The sequence below is a fragment of the Antedon bifida genome, chromosome 2 (assembly GCF_963402885.1).
Source record: "Antedon bifida chromosome 2, ecAntBifi1.1, whole genome shotgun sequence".
NCBI classification, from domain to species: Eukaryota; Metazoa; Echinodermata; class Crinoidea; order Comatulida; family Antedonidae; genus Antedon; species Antedon bifida.
The window spans coordinates 7,629,178-7,645,055 of NC_136227.1; the positions used below are offsets into that span (position 1 = coordinate 7,629,178).

Here is a 15,878-nt window from a genome sequence, read left to right on the forward strand (position 1 = left end):
TACTACAATTTCATAATTTCAAAAATTGATTTTTAAATTTATCTCTATTAGAAAGGATAAGTTGTTGAAAGAATTTCAATTTCTTAATTTATTTAATAACATAAAAGCTCTCACGGCATTTACTTTGTGATGGATCAAAGACAAAAAGGCACATACAACAAATAATACCGCTCCGTGCGACCTCCAATGAACTTACCTTACAGTATCTCAATGTCCAGACTAATGATTCAACTGGCTGGTAATAATTACGTGGTATTAAAATTGATAACGCAGTGGAAAATTTTTGCATGTAAACATCATTTTATAATTCTATTAATAAAAAGGGTTATTACAGTAGGTGAGAATAAATAATTTTGGTAGAAATAAATGTATAATTTATTATCTTCTAATGTACTTTAATTTTAATAAATTGTGGTTCAGGCTATACATGCTGTAGGTTAAAAAACCTGCAAGAACTGTTTCAAACAAAATTTGGTAAAGTAGGCTTCTTCACTTGTTGTATAAGTTTTGTATACAAATGAAACTCAAAAATCATGTTAACAAATTATTCTACTTGAAATCAAATTAAATTTTGATTCTTCACCATAGAAAGATTAATGGAACAAGTTAATACGGAATAACAAATCTAGAATAATATTTCAATATTGATCGTCGTTCAACCATGTCCATACGAGATCATTTTGATTATTTGTCGCCTATTTTGTCCTTTCAACCTTAACTGACCGTAACAACATCAATTCGGTTGAAAAACGAACCTAACCTCTACTGACCAAACATCATCTCGATTGAGAACTGAATCTCATAATCCATTTGTAAAGATTTAAATCTGTAACTCCTACATGGAACTGTGAATGATTTAACATAATCAAATATGCAACAAGGATAGCACGCAGCAGTGTTAAAAAGCTGTTCACATGTATCAACTTAGTTTGTCTGCTCCAATTATTTTACGGTAAATAACACCTTAGGCGTGTTTAAGTGCCATTTTCATGCACGAAATAATTGTCACATAGATTTTATTATTCTGGACAGAGTTTGCTAACCTAAATGCTAGTTATTTGTTTTTACTGTAACTGGTCATCCTATTCTTAATGCTTTTTTTTAGGAACACTCATATTTTAGTCATCCTACTGTATTTCAATATCATACCATTTAAATTATATCATTGTCTGATAGGGTGGTTTTTAGGTGTATTCAAGTTGCAAGTTGCTCTTCTGAGAGAGAAATAGGCCAATTTCGGTTTATCCAGGCAAGCTAGGAATAAAATAGACTAAGTCACTTTAGTATGAGCAAAATTTGACTGTACCATTGTCTGATAAGGTTGTTTTTATGTTTTAGTGCTGTTCTATAAGAGAAATAGGCCAATTTCAGTTTATCCAGGTACGCTACTGTAGGCATAAAATTCACTAGGTCACTTATTATATGAGCAAAATTTACCGACACAAACTAATCTATTAAATTAATTTAACATCAATTTGCATCTAATAATTTATATTTCGGCTGAAATGAATTTCTGGAACCAAGAACGCAATTATCATAATTACTTTAAAACCCATAATGTTTCAACTGACATACATTTCATGATTAACATAAAAGGTAAACTGAAACATGATGCATAATTGCGCGAATACATATTCTAACGCTCAAGACGTAACTCTAGACGTAGAATGATTGGAAGATCTTCACGGTTTGGTTCGCAAAACGCAACATTACAATTTCCAATCAAGGAAATATTTTAGTAGAGTTACAGTAATAATGATACGGTAACTCGTTACTATTAGACTTTGGTGACACATATATAATTTCTAAATGTATAAATTTTTAAACGAACAACTTTGAAAGTATCTTTACAGTCGGTTGAAAGCAGATGCACTGGACTTAAGTCAAATTATCAAATTAACCCCGAGTCGCTGACTAACTGTAAATCAATGTTGGCTACCATTTTACCAGCCACTGCTTGCTCAGTAGAACATACTGTACACTGTCAACAATGGTCAAAAGTTACCATACTTAAGTTTACAATTTCAAGTACAGTGTAATAAACAAAACTTGTATAAATTAATACCAACTCTCAAATGAGAGTAACTATACCATAAACTAAAGTAAAATTGTAACTCAATATATGGCCCGTCAAATCAATGTATTTATGGAGGGCTATAGAAAAAAGAAAAAACTGATTCGATTTTCATGTATGTACAGTATGAAGACATATCCTGTAAATGTAATTTTACAGTTTAAAATTTTAAAAAATCTGAAAGAAAACCCCAATAAATTGCACTATTTTTGTTTGGAGTAGTTACCTGCTGTCATCATCTGTCGTACCACAATAGCTTGTAGATTCAATATCACTACTCATCAAGGTTGACGAACTCTCGTAGCCATGTCCGCTTCTATGGTCACGTTTTGTACGTGTAACTAAAAAGATAAAAATTGCAAAACTTTGTTTGTTACCAAAATTAAACATTATTAATGATTTTGTAGTTAAAAAGTGATTTTGAAATACATTAAAATCACAATAAGAACATTGGGATGTTACTCCATCAAAGACTACAAATAAACAATTGAGCATGCTCACAAACCAAACACTGTTATGATAGCTTCACGTTAGATCCAATACTATCCAGGTATGGTGTAGTCGCAGACACAATGTAAAACAATCTATTCTAGTTTCAAATAACAAACATTAAATTTAAACTTTTGAAACTTCACTGTCTCACAAAATTTCTCTCCCAAAAAATAAACAATCAGATGAAATCACAGTACAACCAAAATCTATCTTTTACGTAGAAATTATCAACACGGAATTGTAATTCGTTTTGGAGAACTTTCGCAACAACAGTGCACGCAAAATCTGAACAGGTTAATGTCCACGATTCTACTGTCTTCGCTCCACTCCCATCAATGTAAACAATGGTTCATTAATGTGTGTTTGATGTAAAGTGGTGATTGAAGAGCGACTAATGAACAAACACGCAACTCATCAAATAGAATATGCCTTTATTATTTTTTTGAATACATCTCATGGATATTAGATAATGCATCATGGGATGAAGAAAATTATTGCATTATGGGATGTGGAAAATTATTGCATCATGGGATATGGAAAATTATTGAATTTTGGGAAGGTAAAATAAATGTATCATGGGATGGTACATACAATAAATGCTTCATCAAAAAAGAATTGCAAGAAAAATAAATAGATTATGGTACAGTATATGGAAAATAAATTCATCATGTAATAAAGGGAAACAAATGCATTTATGGGATATTGATAAGAACACAAATGCATTATGGGATAATAAAAATAAATGCATTTTAGGATTTAGGCAAAAATGCACTTATTTAATTACGAAATTTAGCGAAGAAGCCAATTTTTAGGCAAGTAAAATGGCATCTGCAAAATATGTTATCAAATCCATGAACAATTGAGAGTGAAATATGGTATTTAAGTATCATTTCTGCTGCCAAAAAATATAACCATATTTCTAAAAATATCGCTTATATGCAGGATATATTTGGCAGTGGAAACAGACCCTAAAAAAGATGGACCACCATTGCAATGGAAATAAATAAATAAATCATTAATACTTAGGAGAACAGATGATAAAAACTCTCATTAAACTTGTTTTGGAAATATTAAAATATTTTGATAGACCAATAAATCTAAGTGAAACAGCTCACAGTAATAAAATATTTTAATTTGGTAGGTGCTTGGCCTAGGCTGAAATATGTGATTTAGCAGCTAACCAGTGTGATAGTCAGAAGGGAAGTTTACACCTGAGTTCCACTGGGTCTCCTTTGTATGGATTTTATTAACAATTGTGGAATAAATGGACAGTGCTATGGCAGGGTTCAGTTCAGGGTTAAATCTGGTGGTACAACAATAATAATATTACCAATTGTAAAACTAGTAAACACTCCATAAAATGTCTTCTTTTCATTTGAATAAAACAGCAAGTTGTGAAACTATGCAGTGTCACCTACTGTATTCACTTGAATCTATGGCTTGTATTTAAATGCCAGACATACAATCACAGCAATTTACCAATTGTTAAGTTGTCAATACAGTACTGACTGCTAATGCAGTAGACCTACTGTATTCAAGTCAAAGTAAATTCAGTTAAAAAAAAGTTCTGCAGTAACTGCAGTAGAAAAATGTATCTGTAAAGCACGCTATACATGCCATGAAATAATGAGCCTATACCATAGTTCTATAGCTGTATCTACTATTGCTGCAACACTAATTTAATATTTTTAGATATACAGTAATACAGAGAATCGGCTGAAATGAAAGGCATTCAATTAAGTGCTTAGTTCAGCATTTTAATTCTAATCGTCAATTATGCTGCAAATTTGAATCTCAAAATAACGATGTGGAATTCCTAATGAAGGAATACATTTACTTATTATACTACTGAATCAATGTTTAGTTTTTGTATTTTGTTTGCGGCCAATTCAATCGGGAGAAGTAAAGACATTCCATAAAGGCTTAGATTTTAGCATTTAATTCTAATCGTCAATTACACTGACGATTTGAATCTCAAAGATATGGAATTGAGTTCTTAAATGTAGGAATACATTTACCTGTAATGTTTATCTAGAACTAATGAATCATTTAGATAACATTGCCTAAGAGATTGTCATACATGGGAATCTTCCAGGCCAAAGCAGCAATTACAAATTTGTAATGAAACATGGCAGAAATACAACAAAGTATTAGTTGTGAACTTTTTCTAAAATAAAATTCACTTAACATAAAAGATTATTCCACCTGTTATCACTATACAATCTTAGCCCTAGACTGTGGTCAGCCAAATAAAATAAGCATTAAATCTTCCCTGCCAAAGTAGACCCCTAGGCTCCTGACAAAAAGTATTTAAACAGGAGGTAATTTCCTGAATGATGCAGAAATCATTATGTTACTGTTGGGTATGGTCAATTAGTATTCTATTCCTAGCCACTCATGCATTTAAAATACTGATGAAGTCTGTCTGACATAGACTGTACAATGGATACACATATTGAAAAGGAGGAGGAGGAGGATCTTGGATTTTAAAGGGAAAAGTGTTGTGCTAGCCAGAGTTTAAAGCTTAAAAATTGCAAAATTTAGTATTAATTAACTTAATCTATGTTCTATCTTTCGCAATGTTCATCGAAATCTAGAAATCCATAACAACATCCAACCAACCCCGCCCTCAACCAACCCCAACCCCACCCTCCCCACACCCATTCTTATGATCCACCTACTGTATTATTTCAAATGATACAAGCACTACTGTATTGTGTAAAATAAATAGTTGTATACTATGGTGTTAAATTAAATGATTTTAAATTTTTAAAACACGGTTATTGGCGACATAATCACTCAAAACAAATGATTAAATTTCAATTTATTTCAAACAAGGCAAATGGTTCATTGCTCCACCCACCGACAATATTTTTATTAATAAAAAAACACAATGCTTTTTTTTTCCAAATGTAGAAATAAGTAATACTCATGATATAGACGAGGCAATATGTCTACTACAAGACAGACATAATTGAATAAAGAAAAACAACCACACACTGTTAATACTGTGCCTTATGGAGTCTAAACAATCCTATAAAGGGAACATTTCAATTAAAGCCTAATCATAACCAGACAACAAGCAACCATTACAACCTCTTATATAGAGTATCACGCCAAATTAAACCAAACATTTCTCAATTGTTACAATTAAAAACAATACCCCATTCACCTCATTGTGTAGCTTTTGTGCTTGTTTGCGGGTAATTTGCTCCAAAAAACTCTGCGAGACAGTGTTTGTATTGTCTTGTAGACTCCGGAGAATGAAAACCAAGTCAAATGAAAAATCAAAAACAAGGGGGTGATCACTGAAGCAAATAACACAAACAAAAGTTGTACAATCAGGTAGAGAAATTTTTAACTTTCTGAATAATTTCAAACCATACTGACGGCTATTGGTATGTAGACTGGTTTGGACTCCAATTACCTGTACCTGAAAACGACTATCTAAAGTAAAAGAAAACTCTATAACAAATTGAGCCTATTCTTAAGTTTTAAACTTAACACCGATTTTTATTTGGATTGTATAGATTTTCAGTATAATGCATTGTGAATAAAAATTTAATTTTTAAGCATCAGTGCTTTAAATTTAAGAACGGATTGTTTGCAGTAGGATTTAAGAAATGAAAAATAATCCTGTGTTTTCATAGTCTTTCAATTTGAAGTGAAGTAAAATTAAGGCTATGTTCGCACTGTAGTATTCAGAGTCTTTGAATTTCAGGTGAAGTAAAACTAAGGCTAGTGTATGTTCACACTGTATGTAGGCTACTCATATTCGTTGTACAAGTACAAATTAAGGCTTGTTCACACCTTATAATGTTACATTTTAATTAACATTGTACTTTAACAGCAAAGTGTTCAGTTGGTAATAGTAATTACCGTAACAATACATGCGATTTCGCTGCATCTTTTCTCTAGGCTACCGACAATAAACGCGGCGGGTATGTCATGTTACAGACTACATTGATTAATAATAATTTTCATGCAAAATTACTTATTTTGGGTATAGATCAGACTTGCTATAAAAGCATACAACAAAGCCAATAATTCCTAAAATTCATGTTTAATATTAGTAAAAAGTGGATGGATTTTACTTTTTTGGTCAAAATTAAAAGTGCAATTTGACTAAATTATATCTGGTGTGATCAAGAATTTAGAAAAATGGACTTTAATAGTTTAGTAACCAATAATCACATATATTAAGCTGCTCAGCATGATTACATGAATACATTGAGGAACAAATACATTTCTCAAAATATGTTTCCTATATTTTAATAATTATTTCCATTTTCTTAATTCGAAGTATGTTGGGTGTAAATTTAAGAGACTATAGTCCAGGGGTCAAAAGTATAAATTTCATTTTTCTCAAAAATAAACCCAATCAATCACATGGTAAACGAAAGTAATAATTTTGACAAATTACTAATGGAATAAATCTATTGTCATATTAACATCAGCATGGCGGGTGGTACACCAAAGTGGCTGACACCAGGCTAGGCCTAAACTGTGAAGTTGGTGTAGGCCTAGACCTTCCTTGTTCGACCCCACAGTGTTGCGAGTAAACGTCTGCCCAGGAGCAGTCTAAAACAACATGGTGTTATTACAAAAACACTGACCCGCTGGTACCTGAAATTGATCATGTCGATTAACCTCCAGATGGTACAAGTTGCTTGAGTAATCATAACGTTTACGCCACGGTATGATTAGCTGAAATCATACCGAGAATAATTACAAATGGAAACCGAAGGAAATATAAGAAATTATTGGACGTATTCTCACGATCTTAGAACAGATAGTTTGGATCTGGTGCCAGTGCTTTTTTCACATCCTGCATGACCTAATTATTCCAATACTATGCATGCGTATTGTTCTGGATTGAAAAGGGTGGGGCTGGAAAGCTAGTGATCATTAGGCCTACATTCTAAACAAAAGTTTATATAAATTGAGTTTACAGAACCCACTCTAAGTAGTGTAGTCATATTGGAACCATATTGGAACCATATTGGTAAAAAAAATGTATTTTTCTTTATAATATAAATCTTGCTATCTTCTACTGTAAATATAATAAATTTCGCCACGCCCTATAAAAACCTTGTAGATATCTTCCCGAAAAATGTACATGTAGCTACTGCACATTCCTTAGTCACTAAAACCACATTTTACAAAAATCTTTAAATCATTATGACAAATAAATTTGCAATTTTTAACCATAAACAGAAAAAGTATCATTTACAACTAAAGTCGTTAAAATTATTAATTTATAATAATTCCTTGGCATCTCTACTGTACGTGCTGTAATGATATAAATCAAAGTAATAAATAGTAGTCTAAACTCCCACTTCTTACAATATTTAACCATCTGCAGTACATGTTTCGTAAAAAATATTTGTGAAACAAAATTGGAGTACCACCAGTATTCAACACCGATTAAAGGTACTATATGAAACAACCCCAAACTTTCTCATCTTGCCACTAGAGCCGCAACCAATCACGCGCCTCTCTCTCTCTCTCAACAAATTGTGACTTTACAGGTAGTAGTGGTAAGTTAGTAGGCCTACTGTCTGTTCTGCTAATGATTTGAACACAAGATCTCGTAAAATGTAAGCATGCATGTCAACCACCAATCTTCAATTCCATTTTCCAAAATATCATTAAAATTATTTTTGATTATCATATTTGAAATAAACATGTTGATTTCCCCAAAATGACCAAAGGGTACATTTCCCTTTATATGTGTACATACTGTACCTCTCTATCTACACTATCAAACTTATGTAACAAAAAATGTGATGTTCTCATATGGACATGATGATGTCATATCACTCCCATATTTGGGCATATCACTATCTTATTTGGGAATATCACACTTTTTTTGTCAAACTAGTTTGATGATAGTGTAGACAGAGCCTAACAAATGTGAAACTTTGATATTATTATTCAAATTAAATATTACCTTAATCATTGATCATGTTCCCAATTAAATATCAAATTATACTTAACGATTAAATTTCATCTGGCTGTAACCTAATAATAAATTATATAATTAATTACAAGACAAAGTCTGCAGAATCCCAATATCTTGTGGAAATCAAAAACTCTCTTCGGGCAAATTTTGAAATAATTGAAAAAATTCCCAAGGCAAAAATTATTAATACATATTTTTGGTGCAAATAATTAACTATAGGTATTAATTTTTTACAAATTTTGGAGGACAAACAAAAATGGTAAAGGCAACTAATATTATTATGCATGTAGCTCACTATAGAAATACTAACAATTTTGCATTTTACGCGAAAATAATGTGCTTTCAGGGGCGGGCCCAGCATTATAGATTAGGGTGGGGGGGGGGAGGCTAAATATTTCATAAATAATAAAACGATCCGTCAGGTTGCAGAAAAAAAATTCATTATTTTATTTTACAAAGGGGGGGGGGGGGGGGCGGCTAAAGCCTGTTTATCCCCCGCCTAAATCCACGCCTGGCTTTAAAAATATACTTAATATTTAATTATTTTAGACATTCTTTAGTACAGGTTGTCTAGTATAGGTTACTCCATATTAAATTGTTGACAATTATTCTGTACCACCTAATATTCAAAAACAAAAATAATGTAAAATGCATTTAATTAAATTCTAAACCTCTTAAGTTAGAGTACTATGAAGAATTGCTTAACAGGCACCATTAACAAGTGACTTCAAACCACGAAATATCATACATTAAAACATATACATACGTTCATTTGCGAACATATAAAGTCGCAACGCTTCCTTTTGTGCGGTGACATCTGACTTAGTCGGATAACATTTGCTTGAGCGTGTAAACAAAACCGCCGGGATGCAGAAACACCCAGGTGTACGAAACTCAACGTTTCCCATATCTCCTGTTCATACACGGCGAAACCGAATCCAATAGTTACTTATATGACATTTCATAATGCAACATTTTACTTTCATAAAGAAAGCCAAACACTTGGCAAAAGAAAAATTTCCATGTTTTGTAATAATCCGTCGTTCATCAAAAATCTTAAGATTAGTTCAGACATGATAGTATCCGGTGATAATATTGCAAGTAAAATAATTAAACTATAATGGAACGTTCCAATAAATAATCCTTATCCAGGGTATTGGCATGCTAATGTTTAATTCATCGACAGCTCACTCAATGCAAAACATGCATTATCGTCGAGAATCGCTGATAAAATGAAAAACGTCAGATAAAAAGCTCAGAAATGTTGACAAGTAAGAAGTGACCATATCGACAATGCTTCTTAGAAGTCTACGATGCGGAATTTCACCTTTGTTTCGCTGACTATAGGCATGTGTAGATCTTTATCTATGCATATAATTTTCTGTTATACCTGGTTGAACTACTACAACTCTGCTTCATTGAGTGCTTCACTTCTGGTAGAATTATCGGCTCTGAAATACTATCTCTCAGCTTATGATGATCAACGCTTCATTAGTTTTCCTACCAAGTTTAGCATAAAGGGAAAATATCACCTTTTATCGGTATTCAACACTCCAAGTAGATCAAACTTAAATATTGACTCACTTAAGTATTTGACAATTTAAGTATCAATCACCGCGGTATCAATCAATCAAAAAAATCAATCTTCAAATTTAGCTTGTTATATTCATATCCACAACACAGGAATATATTAGTCCAAATGATACCACCTGACTGAAAAAACAACTAGAAACTGTCTGCTATTTCTGCACATGCTCAGATAACAAGTGGGTTGATTGATTTATTCCTGTGCTCAACCTTGAGGTGTCACTGTTCCTTTCTAGCATGGTAGTAATTGGTTTTACAAAACCACAAGTGAATTAGGAAAAGTACACAGGATTCTAGGCTAAAATTGTATAGATTTATCCCAAAAAAAGGCACACACTAGGCCGATTCATCAACCTACAGTAACTGCAGGACAAGGGCACAGCTCAGAAGCCTGCTATAATTCATTGAATGCCTGGCTAAGCATAATGAAATAATAATTAGGATTTAGCTTCATTAAGCGTTTAATTATTAATCAAGACAATTAAATTCAAATTTCTTTTAATTATATAAATCACCTGCTCCATTATATTATTCAAGGGTATACAACAATGACGAATGATTCAAAACCACAAAATCCAAGTTTAAAAAAAAAGTTTTTCTTTAAATTTATACTGTAGAATTAAATTGACAAAATATTGATTAATTTGAAATTAACAAAATATGATTCCAATCCACAGAATTCAAGAGCTTTAAACAAAGTATTAATTAGATAATTTCTTCCATCCAAGAGTTTTTCAAATATTTAAAATTGTCTTTTTATCTTTTCTACTTAAAATCTATTATTTCCACTTAACTAAAAATCTATTAAAGTATAATGAATTTGTGGCACAGAGTATGCCACTGATAAAAATGATTCATCCAGTATATATCCAGAAAACAAACATCAGAATTTCAACAACAGACGTGTTAATACTCAGCAAAAACAACAAATATGAAGAATCCACAAATCATGATAAAATCTCAATTGACACCTGACAAGATAAGAGATGATCCAACAAAAAAAATGGAGAAACTTTCACAAGATAATTTCCATCAGATGATATCAGATGTTGAAGTTAGCATATTCTCCAGGTTCAGGTTACCAACACCAATTGATGACAAAATAAATATGTACTCCAACCTGCCAGGCTTGATCTAAACAACAGATGACAAGCACTTCCTGAGGACAGGTGATGATTTTGACATATGCAAATTAGTTACCCTTCAGGTACAAATTTAAGGGTGTTTTTATCAATTCTATTAGAAGTTACCAATACCAATTGATGACAAACTAAATATATACTCCAAACTGCCGTGCTTGATCTAAGCAGATGACAAGCACATCCTAAATACAGGTGATGATTTTTGGCATGCAAATTATTTGCTTGCACAAAGTTAGGTTTTTCTAATACCAATGCTTTGAAGACTAAATATTAATATTATCTACTATCTGACCATAATTACAAACGTGCTAAATTGTAATCTATTTAAACTTGATCCAGGTGATGAATTTAATCCAGGTGAATGTCTTGACATGCAAATTAATTTTCTTATACAGTGTTGTTATTGGTCGTTGAGTGAATTAGAAAATATGATATTTTCTTAAACCGTATGCTCTAATAGTGATGATACAAATGTTATCATCACCCCAAACTAATATAGTATTAGTATTATTATTTAAGACTTGATACAGCTGAGAGAGACTTGCAAATTAATTGTTTTGATGAAATGCAGATGTCTATTTTTAGCAAGCTAAGTAGTCCAGTGAATAAGTTGAAAGAGATGGAGCAAGCTAAGTAGTCCAGTGATCAAGTTGAAAGAGAATGGTCAAAATTCTTCATTTCCTTCGTGTTCAAATATCAATACTGATCTCAAAATCAATAACATTTTGCATCAAATGAAACACAATCCATCCTGAAAAATTACGTCAATATAGTATTGGTTTGTGCTCTGCAAATACTGTAACTGCAGCCAATGAATCCATTTTATCGTCGAACATCAGATACTACACTTTTTAAAATGTATTTATTTTTTTTACTATTAAAATAGTTCAGAAAACTTATACTAAATGTACAGCTTGTTTTTAACAGTCCTCATGTAGTTGTTACCAATCTATAAAACTGCAAAATACAATATCTATTGTCTATAGCTAGATACCCAACAGCTTGTGTTGTTCTCTGGTCAAGATATTCTCCAGATCGGATACTAAAATGTGCAAAACCTCTACAGGAACTGATTCATTCAACTGCTATCAACATTTCTATGTACAATTATTCATTAATTAAACAAGTGTTAGCTTGCATATCAACAGATCAATGACAGTCAAGGGGTGGTCTAAATGACCTGACTGGGAGGCCAGGAAAAGTGCTCTATTCTCTAGCCTTGGTTTTTCCAGTTTCACTTTACATTATTTCCATAATATAAAGTGACAACAACCAGACTATAAGATTATATATGGGCCTGAATGTTGGAAACTATAGACAGAATAGAACCTAAAGCATGAATAAATTAGGGCTGAGGATGTAGAAATATAACATGGCAGAAAGACAAGGAGGTCAGGACAACAGGAATGTGTCGCAAGCTGATTGCCTATGGCCTAAAATATCAAGATGTTGAAATGAGATGGTTCAACCCGCTGAGTTCAGCTACTGACAGGCGTTTAGTCTGAAACTTCCCAAACATCACTAGCCTAGAGCCACTAACCATATAATTGTGTTTTTGCCTTTTTTAATTATTATCTTCAGAGGAATAATAATCATCCATAATTTAAATCTGAAAGCGTAGGTAGACCAGGCATCTCTCTGGGTAGACTGAAACATACGATATATCACTAGGCCAGTGGAAATATTCATAAACACACTACCAATGGCTGATTGAAGATTTTGAAATAGGGGGCCTAAAAATGTTAAAATGAAGTGCTGAAATGAACCAAATCTGCTATTATTTGCATTGTACATTCTAAAATGTTAGGCCTCCTTTTGGATCCACCTTTGATAACGTAAATCATTTAAAGTCAATATTTATAAGGTTTTCGTTTACAGTACACACAGATAATGTACACATTTTCTTGTTTACATTTTGAGAGTAATTTTCCAAAGCCTAGAAAGTACGAATGGTTTAGGGATACCAAGTAACGCTGGGGGCCTTTTACTGTAGCCTTTTCAACATATTTTAATGCCCTTTTCTTCCTCTGGTCCCTGATCAAAATCTCTGGGGCCCCTGAGTTTAGCTAGTGAGGGATATAGCTGTTACACCACTGTATACAGCCACACAGAGTCTTAGCCATACTAAAATGATGTTGCATTCCTTAATTATTCCCTTTTAAGCAGGGATACTGTTATCAATCATTGTAGTGTAAATCAAGTAATTAAAAATGTCAATACATAACGATGCAGTTTGTTGTAAAGACATGATGATTTGTCTGTTAGAATAACATTAGTAGGTGAAATATCAACATGTTACTTAAACAATGCAAAATCATGAAAGAATTATGATAAGTTTACTTAATTTAATTGAATTATGAAATAAAAACCAATTCACAACACACTGTTAATAGAAAATCAACTTATGTTGACATGATGAAGTGAAATAAATGAGTATTTACAAAAGCAATTTAATAAGATGGTGGTGATTTACAGATTGTATGATTGTACTACGAAGCAATAGAGCGTAACGATCATCTGAGCATGCTCACAAACCAAAGTATTCAGCTGCTAACATAACTTTAACATTTGGTGTAGTCACAGAAGTAATCATAGCATTTGTGAGCATGTTTAGATTTGCTGTACACTATGTTGCTCTTTTGGAGACATTTTGAATGAGGGCAAGTTTTAGGACTACTGTATGACCAACCTCTATTCAAGGGACACCCCTATTAAGGCTACACTTTGTCCTTAAGGTGTCCCCTTAATAGAGGTTCTACCGTATTTGTGATTTTTGGGCATGATAATATTGTTTAAGTATAAAGAGCAAGGAAAGTGTGGATCTGAAATAATATGAAATATAAAACATTTAGCATAAAATAAAACAAGCCAAGATGCTGTTCGAAAAAATTTCAGTTTTAGATAAAACAAACTTTTTTAACGTTTCAAACTTTTTAATAAAATGAATATGGGAAATGATTGAAAATGTCTATCATGAATTATGTAACAATAAACAATGTGCCGATAATTATTGTTAAAAAAAAGTTTTTCATTGAATAATAAACTAAAGAAACTATAAAAACAAACCAAACAAAATGAATAAAAACCAAAATGAAATGATAGAAAGGTGCCATCATGCAAAAGAAAATATGGAAGAAAAAACAAAGCAAAGGAAGGAACAAACACAAGAGGGCGATGTACAATGCAGGAAAGATGCTGATATGGCAATGTCTTTGGCCGAGTACTGTGTACATACAAAAGCTAGAGTACTGTGAATCGGTGAGTGTCAGTCTATTCTATTACACAGAGAAATCATAATTGTACACTGTACTCTAGCTTTTTATATGTACAGCTCTATGGCCAGACTAAACTTACATTCATCGCCATGACGATCTCGCCTTGAACTGCCTCTTCTATCTATAAGTAGTAACGCAAATTGATGAAAGTGCGTTAAATTAAATTACAATAACAAATAATAATTGCGAGCAAAATCAGAAGAAAAACACTGCAAACATTCATTAAAAAAAAAAAGAAAATAAATCGGTGAAAAGTGTATGTTTACAATATTGTACACGTTCATGCTCAAAAAGATTTTAATAAATACATTTTTTTATTTACCCTGCAATAATAACACATACAGTACAAAAACATTGATTCATATAATAATATTAGATTAGATATGATTTAATTTATGCTTGCAGCTAAGACACACTTGACATCATGGTCGCCAACAATAAATGTTTTCCACTATGTTAAAACATTTCTAAATTTCAATTTTGTACCCACTGACTTATATTTTAGAAAATACAGTATAAAGAACCTCTATTAAGGGGACTTATCTGGGTTAGGGTTACGGTAAGTATCTCTGAATAGAGGTATCCCCTGAATAGGGATGCACCTTAATCTAAGGATGTCCCCTGGATCTAAGGATGTCCCCTGGATCTAGGGATGTCCCCTGGATCTAGGGATGTCCCCTGGAGGATCTAGGGATGTCCCCTGGAGGATCTAGGGATGTCCCCTGGATCTAGGGATGTTCCCTGGATCTAGGGATTCCCCTGAATAGGGATGTCCCCTGAATAGAGATGTCCCATGAATAGAGATGTCCCATGAATAGAGATGTCCCCTGAATAGAGATGTCCCATGAATAGAGATGTCCCATGAATAGGGATGTCCCATGAATAGAAATGTCCCATGAATAGAAATGTCCCATGAATAGGGATGTAAGTTACTAAAATGCCAATTGTCTTTATAGTGTTAACATAATGATCACTCACAAAATTGATTCAATATCATAAAATAAAATTCTAGTCTACCGCCACCTATAGTCCCAAACTATTAATGAACTCTTGAAGAAAACTAGGGATAACCTTGAAAAGTTTTCTCAAGGAGGAAACTGCAAGAAATAACAGCAGAAACAGCTAGACAGTTGTGACCCTATCTATAATTATTAAACCATTGAAATGCTAATTATACTGAACACAGAGCAGTTAATAATATTCTTATTCATGTGTACATTACAGTAGCGCCGACTCATAGGGAATAGATTTTTTAAGAACCATATTATTCATATTTGTATTATTCATATTTTGTGAACGGCTTCATGTTAAGGATACATTTAATAACAAATATTAATAATAAT

At 32.5% G+C, this 15,878-nt stretch overlaps 1 protein-coding gene across 4 annotated transcripts in view; it reads right to left on the reverse strand.

Moving 5' to 3' along the window:
- LOC144836084 (segment polarity protein dishevelled homolog DVL-3-like) overlaps window positions 1-15,878 on the reverse strand; it is a 65,669-nt gene that overhangs the window by 21,828 nt on the left and 27,963 nt on the right. For 2 of the 4 annotated variants that reach the window (XM_078691268.1, XM_078691267.1), the window contains exons 5-6: window positions 14,615-14,656; window positions 2,301-2,415 (exon numbers count right to left, since the gene is read on the reverse strand). In XM_078691268.1, the coding sequence (XP_078547394.1) occupies window positions 2,301-2,415; window positions 14,615-14,656 (157 nt within the window). Of the gene's footprint in view, window positions 1-2,300; window positions 2,416-9,297; window positions 10,230-14,614; window positions 14,657-15,878 lie in introns of those variants that run through there. The other 2 variants (XM_078691271.1, XM_078691270.1) reach the window with 2 other exon arrangements.